Source organism: Atractosteus spatula, chromosome 9 (assembly GCF_055471065.1).
Source record: "Atractosteus spatula isolate fAtrSpa1 chromosome 9, fAtrSpa1.hap1, whole genome shotgun sequence".
In the NCBI taxonomy this organism is placed as follows: Eukaryota; Metazoa; Chordata; class Actinopteri; order Semionotiformes; family Lepisosteidae; genus Atractosteus; species Atractosteus spatula.
Genome location: NC_142714.1, coordinates 7,739,000 through 7,762,464, shown reverse-complemented (window position 1 = coordinate 7,762,464; position 23,465 = coordinate 7,739,000). Strand labels below are relative to the sequence as shown.

Genomic DNA, 23,465 nt, shown 5'->3' with positions numbered 1-23,465 from the left:
GTCGATAAACATGACGTCTTTCACCTGCTTTCTAAAAATACCCGCACTCCCTCTCTATCCACCTGGTGGAAGAGCAAACACAGTTCTCTCACCATACAACACACCTACTGGCTAACTACACTGACCACCACACACACCTGGTTACCGATTGTCCCACACTGGCCACCCCACACACCTGGTTACCGACTGTCCCACACTGACCACCACACACACCTGGCTACCGACTGTCCCACACTGACCACCCCACACACACCTGGCTACCGACTGTCCCACACTGACCACCACACACACCTGGCTACCAACTGTCCCACACTGACCACCACACACACCTGGCTACCGACTGTCCCACACTGACCACCCCACACACCTGGTTACTGACTGTCCCACACTGACCACCACACACACCTGGCTACCGACTGTCCCACACTGACCACCCAACACACACCTGGCTACCGACTGTCCCACACTGACCACCACACACGCCTGGCTATTGAACTTTAATCTGTCAACAAACAAAACTGAAAAAAGGTCGAATGTTTCATAACTTTTCATAGAAATAAGCAATTTGACATTCAAAGACTGTTTTAATTTTGCAGTTTTGATATCATAAGGTACTTAATTTTCTGTTCTCAAGCAAAGTCCTAATTTCAGTGGAAAGAAAATACAGTATTTTAAAATGTAATTTCAAAGTTTCCTAAAAAAAGTGTCCTAATGAATCTAAAATTATACATAACTGCTACAATATTGTCAAAACAAAAATGAAAGTGAATTATTGACTCCATTAAACCAACTGTTATATTTCCTATTGTCAGAATAAATTCACATCAGTATTTTTACTACATTGATACCATTTTCACAGGATGGTCCTGAAATGCATTTTATTTTCCTTGTAGGGAAGAGAACTCAGGAAAAAGCACACCTTTATATGCATAAGAACCCTTTTTGCAATTCTGTTTGCAGTTTAACACACACCCATGGGGAAAAGATAAACAATCATTCTCCTTTTTACTAAAGCCTGGTAGCTTTGTCCTTTACAGCAGCACTATTATCTCCTGTCAATATTGAAACTTCAGTACCGCCATTGTGTAGACCAAGAGATTACTCAGCAAACAGCACTTCCATCACACACTGGCACTGACCTGAACCCTGTTGGAAACTTGCAGCATGCAAACATGGGAAAGGTTACCTATTCCAGTTTAACATTTGAGACCTAACACAGAGGTGGCAGGAAATCACTCAAGGACTGTGAAGCCTGACAAATGTGGAGGAGTTTTCTCTTCAATACATTTTAAATGCCAGAAGAAAATCAATTTAGGTCTCGTCTGGGAGAGTAAATGATTTTTGTTCATCCTTTTTGATATTTGTGTGAAATAGCATGATCCAGGTCACTTTTGCAAACCGACAGCCGTGCTGTTGTGGAGATGCATGCTGACCTGGCTGTGTTCTTACCAGCAGTGTGTGGAGCAAACTGGCTCTGCCCGAGAGAGTCCTCCTCCTGCCCACTGGTCTGGCTCTCCGGGTCTTCGCCCTCTTCCGGGATGGTGCAGAGATGCTCCTGGATCTGTTCCTCCATCAGACCTGGGCAGCTCAGCCCAGAACCGACCTCAGCCGGCCTCTGGGCATCAGTGTGGGAAACTGCTGGGGCTGTACCAACAGCTCGGGTGTCCACTCTTGTGCCATCCTGGTGACAGGCTTGCATCTCTTGGCTCTCCAGCTGCTGCTCAGAGATCGTCTGTGGGAAGACTGTGCTGTCTGCAGAGTCACTGCTGTCTGTCAGTGTCTCCTGCTCCTGCTCTAAGGGGTCTGTGTGCCCGAAAACATCCTGGTCAGTGCCGGTCTGACTCTGACTGGAACTCGACCCGGTTTCTGTGCCCTGTGAGCCTGGTCTGCCGAGGTTCAGGAAGGTGGCAGATATAGCATCAGAGACCCGAGATACCCAGGCAGTGAAGGCGGGCAGGCCACTCTCTGTCTCCTGAGAAGAGGTCATCACTAGGCAGCTCTGTCCGGCACCTGGTGAACACGCACGCTCCAACACACAGGGGGCGCTGGTCAACACACCATTGCTACTGCTGCACCACTTCTGCGAGGAGAAGTGGAGAACCATAAAAACAGGCCTACCCATGTGCAAATGAACCTGTCCTGCAGCTGAGGGAAAGAGGAAGCAGGTTCACTTGAGATCAAATGAGCCCTGCAAAGACAGGAATATAATGCAAATTCAGATCTCCTGTACTCAGAAAAACAAGCTGCTCTGTTTGAGAGCCAAAAGTCCATTCAGAGATGGTTTTTCCAAGACATACGGTGAAGGTCTTTAAATTCCTTAGATGTGATAAAAGGTGGTGTACGCTTCATGTGAAAGAGAGGAATGTGGTGCTTGTATGCAGGGAACACAATACAATCTTCTTTAAAAACTGTTAAACTGGAACAGTGCTGGTAATTAATGAGTTCTTACTAGATCCTCCAGACACTGAACTGTTGGTACCTGTGCACTGTGACTCATGAAATGAGCCTGGGTATAAGTGACAGGAACTCTATGACATTTTGATCTCAACACATCACCATCGCAGAAATCAATCACCTGCTTTGAAATGTCCCACAGAAGAGCATGAAGGGAAAGTCCATCTCTTTATCTGGTGGATAAACAACGATGATCAACCAATAATGGCCTAGAGAAGGGAATGTAAACCATATACTGTACTGCAATTCTGCAGACTGGAGGCATAAAAAGCAAAGCTTTTGCACTGTAATCCTCCTTCCCAAAACTCAGCACAGCAGGGCTTTTTCAAATGACTAATACATGATCGCAGTCTCTGTGCATCCTTTGAGAGGGAAACTGTAATGAGCTGAAACATATAACAGAGTTGCGGCTTCGGAGCCCCTCGAGTGCATTAATACACACCTCTGTAGCCATCGAAATGCCAGCCGAGTGCTAATAAAGCTTATGTTTCAAAGAAAATATCCAGTGATCCTCAAAGGAAGAGCTCTAATGCGGCAGAACAACCGAGTCTGACAGCTTTTCAGAAAATGATCCTTTCTGAATAAAAGCTTCCTTTCCTGTTATTGTCTGCCTCCGTCAGAAAAGGGTCAGCTAGCACGGCAATGATATTGTATCCCTTTCTAGCAGTCATGCCCGCTGTATCTCTGAAAGGGCACTAGAGTAAAAACTCATCCTCTGGGGTCCCATGTGTTTATGAGACTGGGACTCTGCCGTATGAAGTACGCCGAAGATACTGTGAGGCCCAGTTCACTTAACTAGAGCATCCTATGAGCCACCAATCAACAGATTTTCTTGCTCACTTAACTGAACCCCTTTCCTGGACCCTAAGGTGGTAACACTTGAAGGAGGATGAGATTTGAACTGCAGAGAAAAGAAAAAGGGGAAACACACTCCTAAAATTTTAATACTTTGTCTTCATGCCAGGTGAAATAAAGGGCATCAGGTGCTGGATACTGTACCCCTGCACGCATGGCCTGGCACTGGCCTTGCACCCCTTCCGATGTGCCACACCCCCAGAATCTAAATGGCCCACACTCATCCTCCACCCCTCTCTCAGCTGCCTACACAATCAATTAGAAATAAACAGGCCAAGACACCTTCAAGGACACTTACATAACACTATGCATAGAGACCACTAAGTGAAGTTATTCAGTTATCGCAAACCTGTTCGCTTCCACTTACATTGGAACAAATAGTCCATAGGCACTATAGATCAATAAAAGCATCTGCACATACTTGTACCAGGGGCGTACAATGCATTCATGCCATGCTAGGTTTGCTTGAAATGTTTGAAAGAGAAGAGGATAAGGTCTTAAGAGCCTGTTTGTGTAGAGATGAGAATCCTGGGGGAGTAATGCAGTCCTTGACTACAGTGTAAGTAGGAGGAGAGGCACTGGTTACTGAGCCAGGTGACTGAACGCCAGCAGGCTCAGACTGAGACACGGAACGTGCACTGAGAATAGACTCACTGCAGGCTGCAACATCTACATTACTACCGAACATGCAACACGGGAGTGGATGGGTAAAGCAATCTTTAAACTACAGCACCATTTTAACCCTTTCAAAGAAGCTTCAATAATTACTACTATATAATTCTACTCTATACCATACGAGTGAAATGATTATGGAATCTAGCATTGATAAATGAGAGGTTTGGGAATAATACAACAAATTCATTCGGGTATGCACTTGGCTTTATTTATCACTCAGCTACTAGCAACCAAATAAGTTAGGATTGGGCCAAACGGCTGCCTCTTGTTTAGAACCTTTCTTCCTGTCTTCTGTTCTAAATTAATAGCATGTATCTCAGTTCTGAAAACTCTGCTCCACGGCGCCCCATGTGGAGTTTTGGCCTGTGCGGCTAACAGCTGGCAGCCCGAGACTGAGTGCTTCCATTTCCCAGGCTGCCCTGCTCCCACTTCTCTCGCAGCGCTCATTAAACAATCTCCTGACCCAAGCCCTGCTGCGCACTGCACTCCTCCACATCGCCAGGTAACACAAACACACTCGGACTCACCCACACTCAGCGGGTGGGAAGTGCCCATTATCCCAGCCTTAATTGGGTTTAAACTGCGCTGAAAGCCCTTTGCAGGTTCACTGCTCTGTTCCTCAGAGAGGGAGTTTGCTCTCACCCAGCGTGCTGTGCACTGAGCTCCTGGCCATGTGACATCACTGCTGGCCTGTGGTGGGCGGCGCAGGAACAGGAGAGCAAGCAGGGCAGTGATTCAGAGGCGTATTGTGAAGAAAAATGTGCCGAATTCAAATAAAGGGAAGCAATGTTACATCTGCATAATGCTCTTGTATGACTGTATTTCAACATTGTTCGAGAGCCTCCTCTCTTTTGTAATCTCTTATCTACCGCCTGGCCTGGCACAGCAGATATTGGCACCATTACCTCACACTGTCAAGCGTTTGCACAGTTCTTATATTCATTCAATCTTACCGTTTAAACCATAGTTCAAACACAACAAAATAGACAGTGGACTGGCTGCCTCCCGTGATTATTATTTCATTTTCAAGGCAAGATCTCTTGGAAAAATGACTGACAATATCTCTAAATTCAAGAACTGTTGGAAAACTAAAGTCAACACACATGTACTGTGCAGGTACGACTATTTACTTAGAAAACAAATGTGATCATGTAATGGCCAATGAAGATGTGCCTCATTCACTTCTTTACTAATATTGTGTTAGCGTGACTGGTGTGTGAAATAATTCCTCAGTCTAACCTTAATGGATAAGTGTGATGAGTGTGGCTCTTTGATCTCATGTAAGCTTGTATATGATAATAATGTTCACAAGCCTTGCTATTTAAACAGATGGTACAAAAGGTTGATCTGGTCACCTGGTTGATAATACTTCACTTTATCCTATTTGATTGCTCCACCTTCCTTCTTCAGAAGCTAAATTCTCTATCGTCTGTTAGACAAACACAAGACCAGAAAGTTGGCTGCAGCAGAGCATTGCTCTCATCTGCAGGACTCCAGGATTGGCTTAGATCACAATCTCCTGGAGACAAGGACACCAGGCAGGACTGCACTCTGAACAAGACACCAGTGCAGCACAGGAGACACACACACACAAGCACAGAGGAAAAATTTAAACACATCAATTAACCTAGTCAACATGTTTTTGGAAGGTGGGAGAAAGCCTATGCAGAGTCAAACATGCCAATTCCACACAAAAACCCAGAATCCAAAAGCTGTGAGGCAGCAACGCCAACCACCACGCCTCCCTTCACCACACGGCAACTGTTGTTCAGTTCTGTACTGTCAGGAAGTGAGCAGGTGCATTGTGGGAAGGCACGCACTGATGAAGAGCATCAGGCAACAGTGTTCACAGGCTTGTCAGGGGGTGGGGTGGGAATGTCACAGCTGCAGTTAGTAATGAACATAACTATGCAATCAAGACCAACAACCTTATTATGCTATCTAGGGGACTATAGTCTCTTAATACACTTGTGGATAGCAGCGACCACATTTGCAAGCCCAGAAGAGGGTGCTCTGTGATTGTGAAGCATTATACAATGCAGTTAACAGAAGAATACGACAGTTGTCTTCCTCACAGGAGACCAAGGGAACCAGCTGGTTGACTCTTTGACTGTAGGACACAGTCAACAAGGCCAGGGGATTCCCTCACACAGAATGAAACTCTAACTCTGGTCAGCGTGACAATCGTTTTCAGACTCTAACAAGGGCTCACTTGCCTTTGATACAGTAATTCACCTCATCGGGACAGTTGTACGTTTGTAGCAAAACAAGAAAAAATTGAACCACACTCCTGAGAACTCTTAAAAACTCCTTGGAAGAAAATGTTCTGTTTTAACAAATAATCAACCTTATATTCAATGGCCTTGCAATAATAACAGCTATCGGTCAGGGAGGTGCTCTTGCTCAGAGAGGGAGAGAAGATTGCACACTGGAGTACACTGATACAGGAGCGAGGTTCCAAAACATACCACAGTATCCACTGAGGCACAGTATCCTCCGAAGTGTGCGTCACTTGAGCTCTCAAAACAGTAGAAGCGGAAATACTGTCCTCGGAATAGAGAGAAAATTAAATCATTCTGAAACTCCCATTCTTGTATGTAGCCCAAAAGCAGTACGCGGAAATCTGTGATTTATTTTTTGTTCTATGTGTTCTTCAAAGTCACAGCAAACATGACTGGAGTGAGAGGTAGTTTGAGAATGAAGAAAACAATTTAAAAAGACATATTTCTACTAACAGGCTTCAGTCTGCAGTTCAGTGAATTTGCAGTGATTTTCACAGGAAACAGACCAGAACATGGTGAGGGAGACAGTCTGCCAGTCGGCCTAACAATGAACTGAAGGACACACACAGACCACTAGCAGACCCCACAGCCTCTTACCCAGACCCTCGTGAATCCCTGCTTTCTCTCGGGAGCGTTTCTTTTTCCTGCGGTGTTCCAGGCAGGGCAGGCCGCCGATCCTCTGGAAACAGAGCTTCTTACTGATGAAGAGGAAGAGCACAGCCAGCACCACGATGAAGACGCCCACCGCAGACAGGAAACCAATGGCCTCAGGAGTGACTATAGACAAACAGACACACAGAACAGAACTTCAGAACAGGAGAGGAGAGAAATGCTCTCGAGAGGCCATTCAGCCCATAAAGCCTGTTGGGAGGTAACTGATTCAAGGGTCTCACTGGTTTCTTGAAGGAAACAACATGGGCAGCTTGTTCCTCTCACAATCCTTTGGATAAAGAAGTGCCTCCTGTTTTCAATAATAAATTCACTTCCACATAGTTTTCACTCGTTCCCTGTAGCCCATGTTTCATTGTTCAAACAGATTACTTGGACAATTGGGGGGCACAGACACTGGGCTCATTTTTGCACATTGAAGTGCATCCATTGTACGTCTACATAGCAACTTGAATAGCCCTGTCTGCCGCAAAGCCTACAGAGCCTACAAGGCAGAAAATGACATCAGATGTCATATTTCTCCACCCAAAACCACATCAAATCTTTCAGTCAGACATGATAGCGGTCAGGCAGAGCACCCAAATCTGACAGGAAGACAGACTCCTCGATAAAGAGGTTCTTTACAGGACAGGCAACTCAGCAATAAGGTCACCGGCTCAGATTCTGTATCTTCTGAGGTAAGGAGCCATCTTTGTGTAACAGATGAAAGTGAATGGATGGGAAGACTGAGGATGAGAGTCAAAGAAAACGGTCGATGCACTGCTCAGAGGTCTCCTCATGAACCAACCAGGCTCCTTCAACAAGGTACACAAGACTGTTAGTGCATATCTTCGGGGGAGAAGATGGCAGTACTGGAGCAGGTGTCTTCAGTGAGTGCACGCCCCCTGAAGGGGAATTTTCAGAGGCTGCTGGAAACATCAAAGAGGAGCAACTGTGCTCTTCCCCGTTACTGCAGCATGCTCCCCAGATGAGGGCTTGCCGAGAACAAACGCAGGGCGAGCGCATTATGCATTCAAACACCTCTCAGACGCTTCACGACATTTACCAGAGTCTTTGTGCCAGTGTCGTGTGGGAAGATATCTTGATTGGCGGGCAGGGAGTGGGGGTGTTGTGTAGTTTTGTGTGCGCTGACACCGATTGCCATTCTTGACTGAAGCGGTCCTGCCTACTCACAACGCTCATCTCTCGCCACAGAAGGAGAGACTGCCTGAAAGGCACAGGAGCCAGTCCCTCCCTCCCATTCTCCTTCCAGTTTCTCTTTATTCCATTCCCATGGCATTTTCTGACAGCGCTTTAGCCCTGACAGATACAATAAGCCAAGGTCTCTCTTTAGACTGATCCACAGTGGCTTTGTTCGAGAAATAACAGAACCGCCATCAATAAGTCCCGAAGTTACGTTGTTACTGTAAAACTGCCTCTGTTCCGTTTCAAAGGATTTCAGACTGTCAATTTGTCATTTTATTGACATAGCACCACGCACACAATCCTCCCTCAGTACACATTCTGTTCTTGTTTAATTTTCTTCCGCAAGCTGACAAGAAATATGAGCAAAACTAGACACTTATGAAGTCCAGATAGGTACATCAGACTTTCACAGATGTTAAGCATGATACTGTGCTTAAGCCGAATAGTACAATAATTATAAACTTGTCGGAGATGTGTCAAGTGATATCTTTATTTTCTCAGTTCAATTGAATTCTGAGATAAACAGAGGTGTAGTAATAAAAGTTCCTAACATATTTAACGCATTTTTGTATTTATTCCTAACATCTATAGTTACTATATGAAAGCTAGTAGCATGCAGGAGTAACTTAAAACTTTCAATTCCTCACCAGAACAATCCTAGAATGAACTATCACTGCTCCTGTAGCAACAGGTTTCAAAGTGAGCAGCACACACTTACAGAACACTGCTAAACTGTTGGAATAGCGGTGTATCGGTCTGTAGCTCTCTCTTCAGCTACATCAACCTCTGATTACAAAAGGGAGAGCAGGAGCAACACAGCGAGGACAACCATTCACAGCCAACATCAAACAATCCCACCTTCCTTTGCCCTTTCCTGTGCAACTGCAGATTTGCTGAATTCCAGGTCTGTACCAAAGAAGCCACCAGGTCCTCTGCAACTTCCCATCTGCCGAATCACCTAGATTACTAAATTCTCTGAAGACAGCAGTTGCTTCTAACAGACGCCAAAATATCCCACATACCGTTTCTCCCTCCAACTCGTGGGGCAGGAAAAGCAGGTCTGGCCAGTCCTTAGGGGTTTATGCTAACTCATACAAATGGACCGTGTGCGTAAACGTTTTCCTCGAAAAGAAAAAGGACAAAACAACCTTCACTTCCTACTCTGCGCTACATCTCAAGCTTTGAGGAAGGACAAGCCCCAGTGGGAACTGCACCTTTGTAGGCTTTTGGGATCAGGAGCCCAGAGAGTGGCGGGCTGTATCCAGCCTCTGTGTGGGCTGTGCTGGAATGCTGTTTGCTCTGTCATTAACAGAGACCGCAGAAGGTCCTGGCTCAGTGGCAGGTGTGGCAGGTGTGTGCCGGCTGCACCTCACAGCGCAGACCCAAGCTGAGCCACGTTAACCTCCCCGCACAGCGAGGACAGGGGCTGCTCCCAGGATGTATTGTATAGACCCGCACAAAAAAAAGCACGTTATTAATTCGTAATGTTACATAATTTACTGAGAATTGAAAAGCCAAAACAAAATCTATTCTTCCTGTTGAACAGGTATCCTTGAATCTCTCCCTTTGTCCCTGCATATCCATGAAACTGAATCAGATTTCATCCACGCCTGCAAAGCTGGGCCACATCAAACTTAGCAATGCTAATTAAATCAGGGATTTAATTTCCACTACCTGTACGTTCTCCTCTTAAAAAATAAACGCAGGTTATTTTGGGGAATTATGTTCTGCACAAGACGTTAATTTTCAAGGTGTTTGGGAAATGTTATTTGCTGGGAGTCAGTCACCCCTTTATTTTCGTGGGGGGAAAGTGCTCGGGTACGTGGTCTCGAGTTCTTGAAATGTCAGGCTGCTATTTTTGCCAGTGCCTGTGAGAGCCAGAGGTTTGCACAAGGCCTCCCCCCTCCTGAGGAAGGCACAGTGGTCAGTTTCCCTGGAAACCGGCCTCTTCTTCCGCACAGAGTGCTTAAAAGGCAACGTCTCCATCATTCCCGCTGAAAAGGAGAGGTCTATGTTGCCATGGCACCCGGAAGTCTTGTGCGGCAGGGTGAGAGCTTAGAGGCTGGACAAGGAGAAGAGGCTGGTATGCGGCTTTCAGGCAGGCCCTGAGCAGAGAGGCAACACCAGGTCCTGAGAGGAGGTGGGGGGATTCACATACTAGGTGAAAGAAAATAATAAGTGAGGACCTCCTTGGCCCTGTGCTCATCACTGTTCCTTTCCTCTGCTAACACCTTCCCCTCTGGCTGTCCACATGAGAGATCTGCTCATATAGACCAGCGCAGACCTCTGGTTTGGATGAGCTGCGCCCCCATTTGCCTTCTTACTTTAATCCATTATCATACATGTCATTACCTGTGACTACAGAGCCAGTTCCCATTTTATTACTAACAGTACAGTGTTGACATGCTTCCCACTGCCCGTTAGTCTGCTTTGAGGACTCGCGGCTGTGATGGAACACCTATTAGAGCACAACAATGATCTGTGTGCAGATATGCATGGTGGTGGACATGCTGCATAAACAATCCCACTGCTTCACTACTGGTTTTGGTTGGCTGCTTTGCAAGAAACCCCGGCGTGGAAGCGTTGTCATGCAGCTCCTATTTCTTTGCCATTGGTGCTTCACAAACGACAGCTCAAACACGCACATGCGCTTCATTAGACTGACATCACCCAAAGGGGCTTTTTATGTCCATTTACACTCTCGTAAAGGCAAAGACCTTGGGCGGCCAAGAATACACCTAATTACCTGGCAACTGGGGAAATGCATGGCCCTAGCAACAGCAGAACCACGGGCAGGCCGGGAGAGGAAGCGTTCCTCATCCACACATAGAAATAGAGAGAACGGCAGGAGTGGTTCAGCTCCCACTCTCCACACAGAACAAGCCGGTCTCATCCGGCCACACGGGGAGAGGAGAAAAGAGGCCTTCACAGAAAGAATCAGGAGTACGCTGGGAGCACAGAGCAAAATAAAGCCAAAGGCACTGCAACAGTTGAGAAATGGAAGTGTTTAAGACCCAGGGAGCACAAGGGAGTTGCAGAGTCACTGTGTACAGTGTAGCAGGACTGACTGTCAGTGCTGGACAGCTCTGTCCTCACGCAGGGCTTGCAGAGGGGAAGGTGAGAGAAGGGATGAAGGAGCGGCCAGGAGAGAGGGGTGATTTTGAAAGAAGAATGCTCAGTGGTTCAATATATGGATTTCACTCGGTGGTATTAAAAAACACGTCGGCTCATTTTCTGAAACTGGGTGAAAAAAAAAACATTTTCAAACCTTTAAACACCTCCGGAGTAAAAACTGTTGAAAAGCCCCTCCAAAGGTAAATAATCTATAAGGACAAAACATTAAACGTCTAGCTCACTCCCTCTCTACATCACTCAGATTCTCTGGGGTACTGGGAATCCTTGTTATAAACCTCACTAAAGCACAAATGCATGTTTCATCTTGCGTTTTACAGATGTGATCTGACATCTGTGAAGCATGCTGTTGGTGAGTTGGATTGTATTATATTATGATATTACAGCTGTTCAGCTTATATCATAGCGATACAGGTAGACCTGTACGCATATCCCAGCAAACAAGAGGTGTCATTCACTGAAACCATCACAGGAAGCAGACTCTCAGTGGGTGAAGTACGGTGTGTCATGTCCATACATAGCACATGAAAGTGGACCCACTCTCACAGTGGAAAAGCAGTAATGTAGCGCCATCTAGTGGCACAGCATACTCAGTTCTTAAGCTAAATCTGAGGTTTTCAGAGTTGTATTAATGCAATCCAACCATATTTTAAGAGCAGAACTAAGAGGAAATGCGAGCAATTTTAATGTATTTACATTTAAGTCACAATGGGCTTATTTCTTCTCATCATTATTTATTGACCCCACATCCTTAGTTGAGGTAACATACGGCGTTCACACATCATGGCATCAAAAAAAACGGAATCCAGCCTGATGCCATTCAGGATGTTCTTCCGGGAGCAAGACACTTGCTCTCCAGTAAAAAAGCAACGCCACAGCACGTGGCTTTTTTAACAATAGATGCTGTCCAATGTGCATGCAATCCAGTGGAATGTGTGCACGTTGGACAGCAATCACTGTTAAAAGAGATGCTCAGATTTTCCTTGTTTGTGGAAGCCTGTTTTATGATTGCACATAACACAGAAAGGGTTGTTGCATCGTGGCGCTGGGGCCCAATTCAGTTCAATTCTGGTCCCAGCGGTTGCTGTTCGTGTGGAGTCTGTATGTTCTCCCCATGTTCACATGAATTTACTCTGGCTGTTCCAGTTTCCCCCTATATTTAATAGATCAACTGGTAGCTGACTAGTAGCTACTGGCTTCTGGGAAAATTGGCCTGTGGTCTACAGTCCCACCCAGGTGCACCCTGCCTTGCACCCATTGCTTGCTGGGATAGGCTCTGGCTCCCCTGTGACCCTCAATCGGAAGAAGGGGTTGGGAAATCGATGGATGGGTGATATGGAAAGGAAGAGGTGTCACAGTACCCCTTAGCAGAAGAGTCTGGTTGTATTCCCAGTTTCCCTTTAAAAAGGTAGTGGTTAAACAGTCCAGATCTTTCTTGAGCAGGGGCTCCTCCCTGCTCCTGGCTCAGTGTTGGTAAAAACCTAATCTTGTTTGTATACACACTGTTCCACTGCTGCCAATCCCCAGCCTGGGAGACAGGAAATCCCTCGTCTGACAGACCTCAGTAAACATCGATTCATCTTAATCCTCCAGTGTCTCCATTAGCACAGCTTGTAAAGCTGTAGACAGTAAAAGTGTCAGGCCAGCACTGACTTAATCCTGTGATCAATGAGCTATTGACAGCAATTTCAGCACCGAGATTAGACTGCAGGCATAAACCTCAGTTCAACTTCCATTTCCAGATAAAAATGAATTACAAGGAGAGTTTTTACTTTAGAGAGACACTTTTATTTGGTTCTTTTGTCCTGTGCTCTAGGTTTTCTTACACCATCCTGTGTCCAGGCACTCTTATCAAGCTCCTGTTTGTTCATTCTCATTTTAAATCATCTGCCTATCAGTGCATAGTACTCTTGCATGTCTTGACACATGCAGAGCCCTGCAGATCTGGGACAGTTCCTTTTATTGCTTGACAAACAACACTGACGCTAGTAGGGAAAACTAATTTCTCTCCACCCTCCAGCTATTATCTAGAGGAACAGGCTGCCCTCAGAAACAGTGTTTCCTGCCAAATGCTGTCCCACACCCTTCCTATCCAGAGGGAAGACTAAACGGAGCAAAGCATGAGGCACGAAAAACGCTTATCACTGTCACATCAGCATCCCTGTAGCCACATAAGCGAAAATAGTTTTTTTTTGCATCTTGAAACATGTTATAGAAGTGCTAAGTTCCTGAGAATTTGTGAAAATCCTCATTTGATCTTTTGCATCTCATAGAATCAACCTGCAATTCTGCAGGTTGTGAGACTGAATCTAGCTGAACATTTAGATGATATGAAAGCCTGCTGGGCTCAGGGGGTCATGATGGTAGAGAACAGTGCCACTGTGCATCCTCTGGAGCTCCCTGGGAATGCCCACTCTGGGCCCTGGCCTGGACAGTATCTCTTGCCCACCCCCTCCCTTTGTTTCCTGCAGAAGTCCTCAGAGGACGCCAACAACTCCGACCCGGACTTCACCAGGGAGGAGCCCATGATCCCCTCTGTCAACCAGGACGAGTTCAAGCACTTCTCCTTCACCTCTCCAGAGCTGCTGGGTGTCTGAAGGACAGTTAGAAAAATCTTAGAGTCTTCCACCCTCTTATGGTTCTCTTCTTCTTTTCCCCTCTGTATACAGATTTTTTTTTCAGACAGAGAAACACAAACCAGGGGATGCAAGTGGACACTTGTGGACAAGTGCATTTAAAATTGAAAACAGGGGGCACTTCTTTACCAAAGAATTGTGGGGGTCTGGAGCAAGACGCCTAGCCATGTCGTTGAAGCCGATACTTTGGTTTCTTCCAGAAACAGCTGAATGAGACCCTTGGATCAATTACTAATTACCCACCAAACGGGCAGTATGCTCCACATGGCTTTCTCACATTTGTAACCTTTCTTCAGTTCTTAACTTAACACTACACATTTCAATAGGGTTTAATAAAACCTTGTCTTTGTTCAATAATAGATAAAACAGCTGGGTAAATACCAGACACTGCAGTCTATACCCATTCATGCCTCTGTCATCTGTCCTGTATAATGTTGTGCTGTGAAAAATTAGTGTAAAGGCTGGACGCTGTTCCAGACTACTGGAACTTCAATATCTGCACTATATAGTCTTGTAACATTTCCCCAAAGATGTATTTACTTCTGTTGCAACTGCACCTACGGAGCTGTTTGCATTACACCTCTCCGATCAAACATTCTTTTGCATATCCGCATCTCTTTGTCTTTAACACTTTACTGCAAAAATAGTTCTGCAGTGCCTTAACACCAAACATGGAAATCAGTTAAACGAAAACATCTCTCCTTTGTAGGTGAAACAGTTTCTTTCATATATTCCTACACAGTGCTGTTTGTTTAATTTGTCCTGCTTCTGCTGCTCAAATGCTACAGCCGGCTCAGTCTTGATCTGCAGCTCTCGTAAGACCCCCTTTGCGCCCTGCCTTGGCATTGACTGATCTCCACTGAGACACAGAGGCCATCTATCTCCACTCTCTTCCGCCATCAGTAGTCCAAAGGGAACGCTGTGGTCTTCTCCACACTAAACACCCAAGACACCACACCATGCTGTAATGGCAGTGGCGTGAGGGACGCACCCTGATCTGAGCATTGCGATCGGACAGCAGGAGGCCGACCCCCTTGCAGAGAAAGAAAGCTCTCTCAGGACAGGAGACACAAAACACCTCTCACAGCACTCTTCCTGCACGCAGTTTTATCAGAGCAAGACACAGGTGCCAGATTAAAGACACATCTGCCCAATGTGACATCTGTGTAAGGTTCTTTACCTTATACTAACCCCCGCCCTGCTCTTGAGACAAGCGCCGAGCAATGCTGAAAGTCTTATACACCCATGCCTGTGTGTCAGCAGTCCCAGAGTCACTGGCAGGAAATTTATGAAGGCAATTAGTAGGCCTGTAGTCTCCATATTGATTGCACTTCCTATTTACCATCTGACATTTCTCCCCTGGCTAAAGCATGATTTTAGTTTTACCAGAATGAAGTGACTGATCATGTGTGTTTGGAGGGGAGGGAACAGAATCCTTCCCCTCAGCAGGCTTAAAGAGCAGGGCAGGGACTCTTCACCCAGACTCTCATGAATCGTTTATTGCCACAAGTAAGGTTTGGATTGATGTTGCATAACATCGGCTGCGGTTGTATAGGGTTTTCAGAGTGAAGTGATGTAAGCTTAAATATTTAGCTTGAAGTTCATGGCTTAAGAGAGTTTAACCAATTGTGTTACTTGTTGAATACTAACAAATCATCACACAACACACTCTAACCGTGATTGCTAGGAAATGCATGAATCATTGTGCAAAGAAGAGAGCATTTTTCCAGATCCAGTAATGTTGGAATATGTGCTGTTTTGTCATGACGTTACTCTTGTTTTTCACCTGAAGAAATAGTAAATACCAGTAACACATTCTAAATTAAATGTATTATTACTTTTCATGGCCTCAGTGACCACAGCGAAGATGAGTGCCATACCGCTGCAGCATGCTCTCTGAACCACTGCCAGGGCTATGAGCTGGGCACACTGGGAATTCTTCCTTCTGAGACTGTAACCGAGTCAGAGCATGAATCACTCACTGAGTCAGTGCAACAGCAGAAACCAAGAAAGGCAAGGAGGGGCAGTCCACTGAAAGATCAGGAACAACTGTGTCACAGGGCAGACAGATGTTTCCTCTTTATTTTCCAAAGCTTGAGAAATGTGCGCATCACAGGACAAAAATGTCTGGAATGACAATGATAACTTTAAAGGAAAGTTCATTATGGTAGACTTAGTACAGCAGTAGAACTTTGGAGAGATGCACATAATTATCTGTACCAGCTTATTCCTCTTTAGCCTGATAGCAAAGAAAAACTTGCTGCATTACCATCAACATAACCTCCTTCCAAATAGAGTGCAGCTGCCCTGTTCCCAGCAAGTAAACAAGGAAGTAAACCTCAACTCAGAGCAAACACAAACAATGCCTGTGCTCCCCCAAACCCACAGGTGCGTCTTTTGCAGACATTTAGAAAGGAAGTGATTTTCTGGGTCAGGTAGCTAGCACAGAACTCTGCAGAATCACCGGGTAGAGTTTGGCAGGTCATGAGCACCCTGGTTTTGGTAATTATAGAATGTACAGTGAGGTGCACAGCCCCCAAGAGCCCAGACTTTGCTCTGGCTGACAGCTACATGAGCATTTCTCCACTGAAGCTGCAAGCCCTCAAATCCTCAGCCAAGAGGGCTGGCACTGCAGCACGGCCGCCCCTGTGGAGTACGTCTTCCACGCGGTATTTAATGATTTTCTGCAGCACTCCTGCCAGCTCCTGCTGTTTCTTTCTCCATGCATTCAGATGAAGCCACACCTGGCACAGGAGCAGCAGAACCATACCGCTGTCCAGTGTCCTGGGCAGCCCCAAGCAAAATGATCACACACAGCAAACCATGCTATTAGGCAGACTTCCTCTGCCTAAAGTTAACTATTTTATGTGCCCAACTTTCACTCTAACTAAAAATGACATTCTAACTTCACTTCTAAGCAAACAGGTAGACAGATGAAACTCTTAACATTTTATTGTCTTAGAAGCAGTTTTGAAGCAGGTGTAACTTCTAACGTCTAATTTTAGTCGTGTACACTGGCCTTCTCATGTGCAAAGGTTAGCAGGCCTTTCCCTGCATAAAGTGAGGCAATAGACGCCAAAGGACACCTAAATGCACACATTTTAGATGCTTCAGAAAGTGCAGTTACACTAGACTCCAGGCTATATGTCTACAAACGTGACTTATGATCATCTAAAGCCCTTAGACGCTTACAGAAATTGAGCCCACAAGATTAAAATATTAGAGGATCTGCAGCAAAGTTGTCTGACTGGACAGGTGTGTCTCTTCCAGTGCCAGGCTCAGGACATTCGTGCTTCTGCTGTGCCAGGAACCCTGCCCAGGCAGATTTAACTGCATGCGCCCACTGCCCAGCCGACGGAGGAGACAAACTGGCATGACTGTACTGAGCTCTGCCCAGAGGGCCAGTCCTCTCATGTGAGCCTGTGAAATTGGAAAAAAAATCAGCTAAAGATAAAACAACAGGAACATTTAATGTTAGGTGAATATGGATTAAAGATGTGCCATTTTTAATACTGCTTTCAACTTATATTCAGTAGGAACCCGAGATCTTGTGTGCAAGGGGCATGTCTTTGCTGCCATAACCTCAGCCTTCAAGTCAATTATTAGTCTGCAGCAGAAGAATCAGCCAGGGCTCAGCTGAAATGTGCTCCAAGATCCTCACCAGACTGCAGTGACCTACGTAAGCAGGGAGTCTGCTGGCAACATGAGCTCTATAACCTCTATTAATGTCTCCAGCATGACAAGGTGGCTTAAATCACTTCAGAAAGAAAACAGTGCCCGGAAGAGAGCTCTAATGTACCTCCATTAGAGAGATTTGAGATAGTGATACATAAAAACTGGCTGTCACCCACCAGAGCACAGCATAAACACCACACATCTAGAGAGCAGCACAAAACTATCATTATCGAATTTACTTCAGCATTATTTTCAGCTGTCAAGGACCTGAAAGGGAAAGGGATTTGATTTCCTTACACTTTCGGACATACAAATGACCCAAGGCTCTACCCATAAGAAATGACCATCAGCTTGCTAAGTACCTCTGGCTCTTTACCAACTATAGTAAGCTGTCCCTAGTCTGTCTGGGCAGGAGTATCACAGCTAGGCACTTTGTTTCTCACAGCAGGTGTGTGAGGAAGCATCAGACAAGATGGCCAAGCCTAGCACCAACCCCCCCCCCCCCCATGACATTTGGCTGGATAAGAGGAACAGCTGGACCTCTTGCCAAGGCTCTGTTCAGTCTGTTCACACCACCAACCTATTCACTATCGAAACACTGCAATGACAAAAACATTCTAGTGTACTATTCAATGTGAGTTCCAGAAATACAATAATTGTAAGATTACAGATTGCTCCCTTCAGTGTTGGAGGATGAGGAGGCTGGAGGGATTTGTTGACATGCTAGCCAGTGAAGTGTCAGTGATTATAAACTGTCAGGCTTTCATTGCTCAGTGCCAATCAGCAAGTCTGCAGTGCTGTAGCTCATATCTAGTGTCAAAGGGCCGAGTAATCATTCCTCTATTGATAATGTTTATTTCATCAACACAAGTCAAAATAATTATCAGTTTTTTTTCTGAAAATTTCCCTTAATTTTACACAATTGGTTAAAGAACGTTCAGTCAGTAAGTTTCAGTCATAATTTATTTTCAACAGGGCTGTATGAACCCGTGTGGTTTCATTAAATGCAAGTATGTGACACACCCACAAACATATTTGTAAAAACCATTCAATGAGAACATGCAAATACCGTAACTACCTTTCCCAGCTCGGATCTTGCCACATCCTGGAAAGATTAAACATAAAGCTGAGCATCCTGGAAAGATTCTTAACCACAAAAAAGTATTTATTTGAGCAGAGGAGCAGTGAATCCAAGCACACCCTATAGAATTAAGATACGACACTGTGTGTGCTAGTACAATTTTCTATATTATATGAACATATGAATCAGAAATCACAAGTGGAAACTACAGTATGTGGATGTGCGTTTAATCTGAGAACAGGAGGCACCTCTTCACATAGAGGGTGGTGGGAGCGTGGAACAAGCTACCCAGCCATGTGATTGAAGCCGAAAATGCCGGCTTCTTTGAAGAAGACGATAAGGTCTTTGGATCAATACTTAGTGCCAAACTGCCGGATAAGCTGAACGCCCTCTTCTCACGTGTAACTTTTCATATGGACTTATGTTATTATTTCTGCCAGGCACAAGGATTTTGCAAGACCCCTAGTTAATTCTTTCCTCACACGGGTCACACACGGGATCTGCCCTTCCTGAGATGCCAGAAGAGAGCACACTAGAGTCATAGGAACATGTAAAGCTCTCAGCTGTGGAGACACACATGAAGGAGACCCACATCAAAACACTGCGGTGTCCTTTACCTTCCACTCTGAGGAGTGGAGTTAAACCTGCTCCTTTGATCACACACTGATACAGCTCCCCACTCAGATCACTGAAGGCCTGAAGAGGTGTTTTTTTTTTTAAAGCAAGATTCGTTTATTACACCGGTTTCGAGAATTCACTTAATATTATCAAAGAATATGATCAAGTTCCAAAAAGCTAAACAAGCTTCATTCCCAATATGCAAGCTTCACTAAAGAAACGAGTGGTCACTCATGGTGAAGAGCACTCCTACAGTAAAGTGATTCTTCTCATTGAGAACACAGCTGCGCTGTGGCGGCTGCGGGAGGGAATTCACCGAAGAAGGGCCGGGACGAGGAATCTCCATCTTTCCCACAGTCTCACTTCAAACACACCGCAGAGAGACTGGGTGTTAGAACAGCACTGAAGCCTCTCAACAGTCAGAGGGGCGGCCTTGTTAATACACGGAGAAAGAATGTTTATTCACAAGGTGTTAAGACTGTATTTTATAACAATCCATCCGTTTTTCTAACCACTTCATCCAATTCATGGTCCCAGGGGAGCTGGAGCCCATCCTAGCAAGCAGTGGGCGCAGCGCAGGGTGCACCCTGGATGGGACGCCAGTCCTCCACAGGGCACACAGAGACACAGGCACACACACTCACACCAGGGCCAACTAACCCAGCAATACTGTATGTCTTTGGACTGATTCATATGTTCATATAATATAGAAAATTGTACTAGCACACACAGTGTCGTATCTTAATTCTATAGGGTGTGCTTGGATTCACTGCTCCTCTGCTCAAATAAATACTTTTTTGTGGTCAAGAATCTTTCCAGGATGCTCAGCTTTATGTTTAATCTTTCCAGGATGTGGCAAGATCCGAGCTGGGAAAGGTAGGAAACTGGAGCACCTGGAGGAAACCCATGCAAACACAAGGAGAACATGCAAACTCCACTCCATATATTATTATATATTCTATAGTAGATTATATAGAATATATATTATATAGAATTCTCCGTAATGACTGTAGGTCTTATACTACAGAATATAAGCTTTATTCCTGTGTAGCACAGATGAACAAAGCCCAGTCTTCGAGAGTCCCAGAATGCTCAGATTACTGATTCCATCACTGATCTCAGCTGCTTATCTAAACTGAGGAAACACTGCCAGACCACCTGTGGCTTGAGGTCTTAATCAGGTGCTAACTGCAAAGTGCATATAAAGCTTGATTAACTCCAGCTCTTGTGCAGTAGGGTTGTACAAATGAACTTAACAGTTATCTGTTGAGATCTAGGCCAAACAAAAACTTTTCTGTCAGCAAAATGTACATGGCTGTGTGCAAGTCAATATCCCTCATAACACCTACTGAGCAGTAGGTTTAAAGTCTCTTTCAGGTGTACTGTACTTCCATGGATATAAAACCCTTTACCTTTAACAGCACATAGCTATTGCCAGTCATGATGTCACATATCAAATGAGGTCACTCTTGCTGCGGTTTCTGCTTGACTGTTCTATAGATTTAATGTCATTATTTAGTATTCATACATTAGTTATTCATACATTTTCTTCATTAGTCGAAGAAAACCACAATGACTGGTAAAGGCCAGGGGGAAATTTGGCCAGGACACTGGGGTAACACCCCTTCTCTTTTCGAGAGGCACCCTGGGATTTTTTTTTTAATGACCAGAGAGAGTCAGGACCTCGGCTTTACGTCTCATCCAAAGGACGGGACCTTTTGCAGTACAGTGTCCCCATCACTATACTGGGGCTTTAGGACCCCCACTGACTGCAGAGTGAGCGCCCCCTGCTGGCCCCACTAACACCTCTTCCAGCAACAAGGTTAGTTTTTCCCAGGAGGTCTCCCATCCCGGCACTGACCAGGCTCACACCTGCTGAGCTTCAGTGGGCTGAATTTAAACATACAGAAGTTCAACCCTTTCCATCTACCAGGACATTAGCCAATGAAGCTCTGGCTAAGTGCTCTAGTGTCATTTCAGTAAAGAGTGGTTCGATGATCCCCACACACCCTTGCAGTCCAACACAGCATTCTAGACAAGTATTTTCTTATAGATCTAAAATGCACCCTCAGTAATATTTGGGAAAATAACAGCAGGGATGAAACACATGCGCATCTACACATACAGGAAGGCCAGTCTGCACTGGGAGGTCAGTACTCTGTCCCCAGTCTGCACTGGGAGGTCTGTATTCTGTCCCCCCAGTCTGCACTGGGAGGTCAGTACTCTGTCCCCCAGTCTGCACTGTGAGATCAGTACTCTGTCCCCCCAGTCTGCGCTGGGAGGTCAGTACTGTCCCCCCAGTCTGCGCTGTGAGATCAGTACTCTGTCCCCCAGTCTGCGCTGGGAGGCCAGCGCAGCAGAGCAGATGACACCTGCTGCACAGGTCCAGGGCTGGGCTGTGTGGAAGGAGGGAGAAGACTTCCACAAGTGAGAAACTAGACTCAACCCCACTGTTGTACTAAAAAGATAGTACTGTATATCCACATGCTGTAGAGCATTTCTCAAAGCACAAATCTCAGCATCAAACATCCACAGCAAACACTATCTTGCTATAATGACATACAGAATGATTTTGGACATGTAACAGGCAGATGGATGGGCTCAGAATCATTTTAATACAATTTGTAGAGAAAGAATCACAACAGCATGCCAGGCTTTTCCCATCACCTTCCCATCAATTTTTGTATTGTGTAATATTGCAGTACAGTATTATTGCCCTATGAAAATATGCATAAAGAAATGAACAGTGTTTTCTGAACATCTAGAAAATGTCACCTGTAATTAATTCCTTAACATCTGAATAATGTTTGTATGATGTTATCGAAATGTTTTGTGTTTGTGGGGATTAGAAAAGCCCCCCTCCATATTGTACGCAATGGGCAATCACTGTAACAAACGACTATATATATATTAGTAATATTAATATAATTCTAAATGGCTGTATATCCCAACACAGATATATTTTGTTGAAAAAGTGGTGCAATAGTCAGATTTGAAAACTAAAGAGTACAAAATGTTAGTAACCGGTGATCCTTTCACGTACAGCGTTAAACAAAATACCCTGCTCAATCCTGGTGATTAAGAGCTAACTGCGCTGATGGTAAACTTGTATTTCAAAGCCAGTGCCAGATCGTACACATCGAGTCTTCCTTGATAAACAGATTAACTCCTTCAACCTCTCTTGTGGACTTCTGACAAAAGCTCAGGCTGAGCGCCAGGCTTCCTCCGGATCTTCTGTGCGGGAAGTGTTACTGCCCACCGTGCGCGATGTCCTATTGTCCTGCCACTTACTGTACCTTCATGCGAGAATAAAAATCCTGTATCAAATGCATCAGCGCTCTCAGAAGAATAAACACATTCGGCTGCGAGTCGTCACTACTGTATTTTTCCTAGTGTGGTCCCCTCAGTATATAGTACCTCACTGCAAACCGATTCCGTAGTTTTCCACCAAACCGGTGACACTGTATCTTCACACGAATGCACCCACGTCATATGTCTTCAGTGTAATTAAATATTTCTCTGCATGTCCGATTGGAAGAACTGAAAGGAACATCAACACTATAACGTCGTCAACGGATTCTATTTGAATGTTAAAAATTAAACAGATTTTAATTTCTTTATTATGACAGGAAGGGACACGTCCCGTAACTGAACGTAGCGTGTTCACACAATATCATATCATGCTTCGTACGTTTAAAGACACTGTTTACCTGCTAAATACAATTTTAAAATTTAATCAAGCGAATTCTAAGAAATGGATGGCGAAATGTGCAAGCTGAAGCCCATTTGAAATTGCAGTAGCCAGCATTCATTACATAATCACTAACACTAGCACATCGATTATCGGTTTCTTTTTTTTAAAAAAAAATAAAGGGGCAAAAAAAAATCATTTTAAATGACCCCGAGCTGCAGACCTGAGCGCAGAATGCAAAACGACGTGAAAATAAATAAACCGGTGGATTACTTACTATCCGATGCCATGACTGGAAATCTGGTGGATCTGGCGAGAAAAATCCCTCCGAATGTATCACGCAGGGGTTCTGTTGTCACGCTCTTCCTAAATGGCTCACATCCCGCCCGGAGCGCGCGAGGGACCGGCGCTAACGGCACGCGAGAGAGCGAGCCGCTTCCTCTCCACCTCTCGCCGGCCGCGCGATTGCGCTCCCGAGTCCTCTTCCTGTCTCTCTCCCCCCACCTCTCCCC

General features: G+C 45.2%; 1 protein-coding gene across 4 annotated transcripts in view; it reads right to left on the bottom strand.

Moving 5' to 3' along the window:
* Window positions 1-23,465, bottom strand: part of syt16 (synaptotagmin XVI) — a 34,343-nt gene extending 10,878 nt beyond the window's left edge. The window contains exons 1-2 of one of the 4 annotated variants that reach the window (XM_088925430.1): window positions 23,231-23,465; window positions 6,864-7,043 (exon numbers count right to left, since the gene is read on the bottom strand). In XM_088925430.1, coding sequence (XP_088781556.1) covers window positions 6,864-7,043; window positions 23,231-23,243 — 193 coding nt within the window. In that variant the 5' untranslated portion in view covers window positions 23,244-23,465. Of the gene's footprint in view, window positions 1-1,449; window positions 6,091-6,863; window positions 7,044-8,978; window positions 9,169-23,230 lie in introns of those variants that run through there. The other 3 variants (XM_088925429.1, XM_088925428.1, XM_088925431.1) reach the window with 3 other exon arrangements.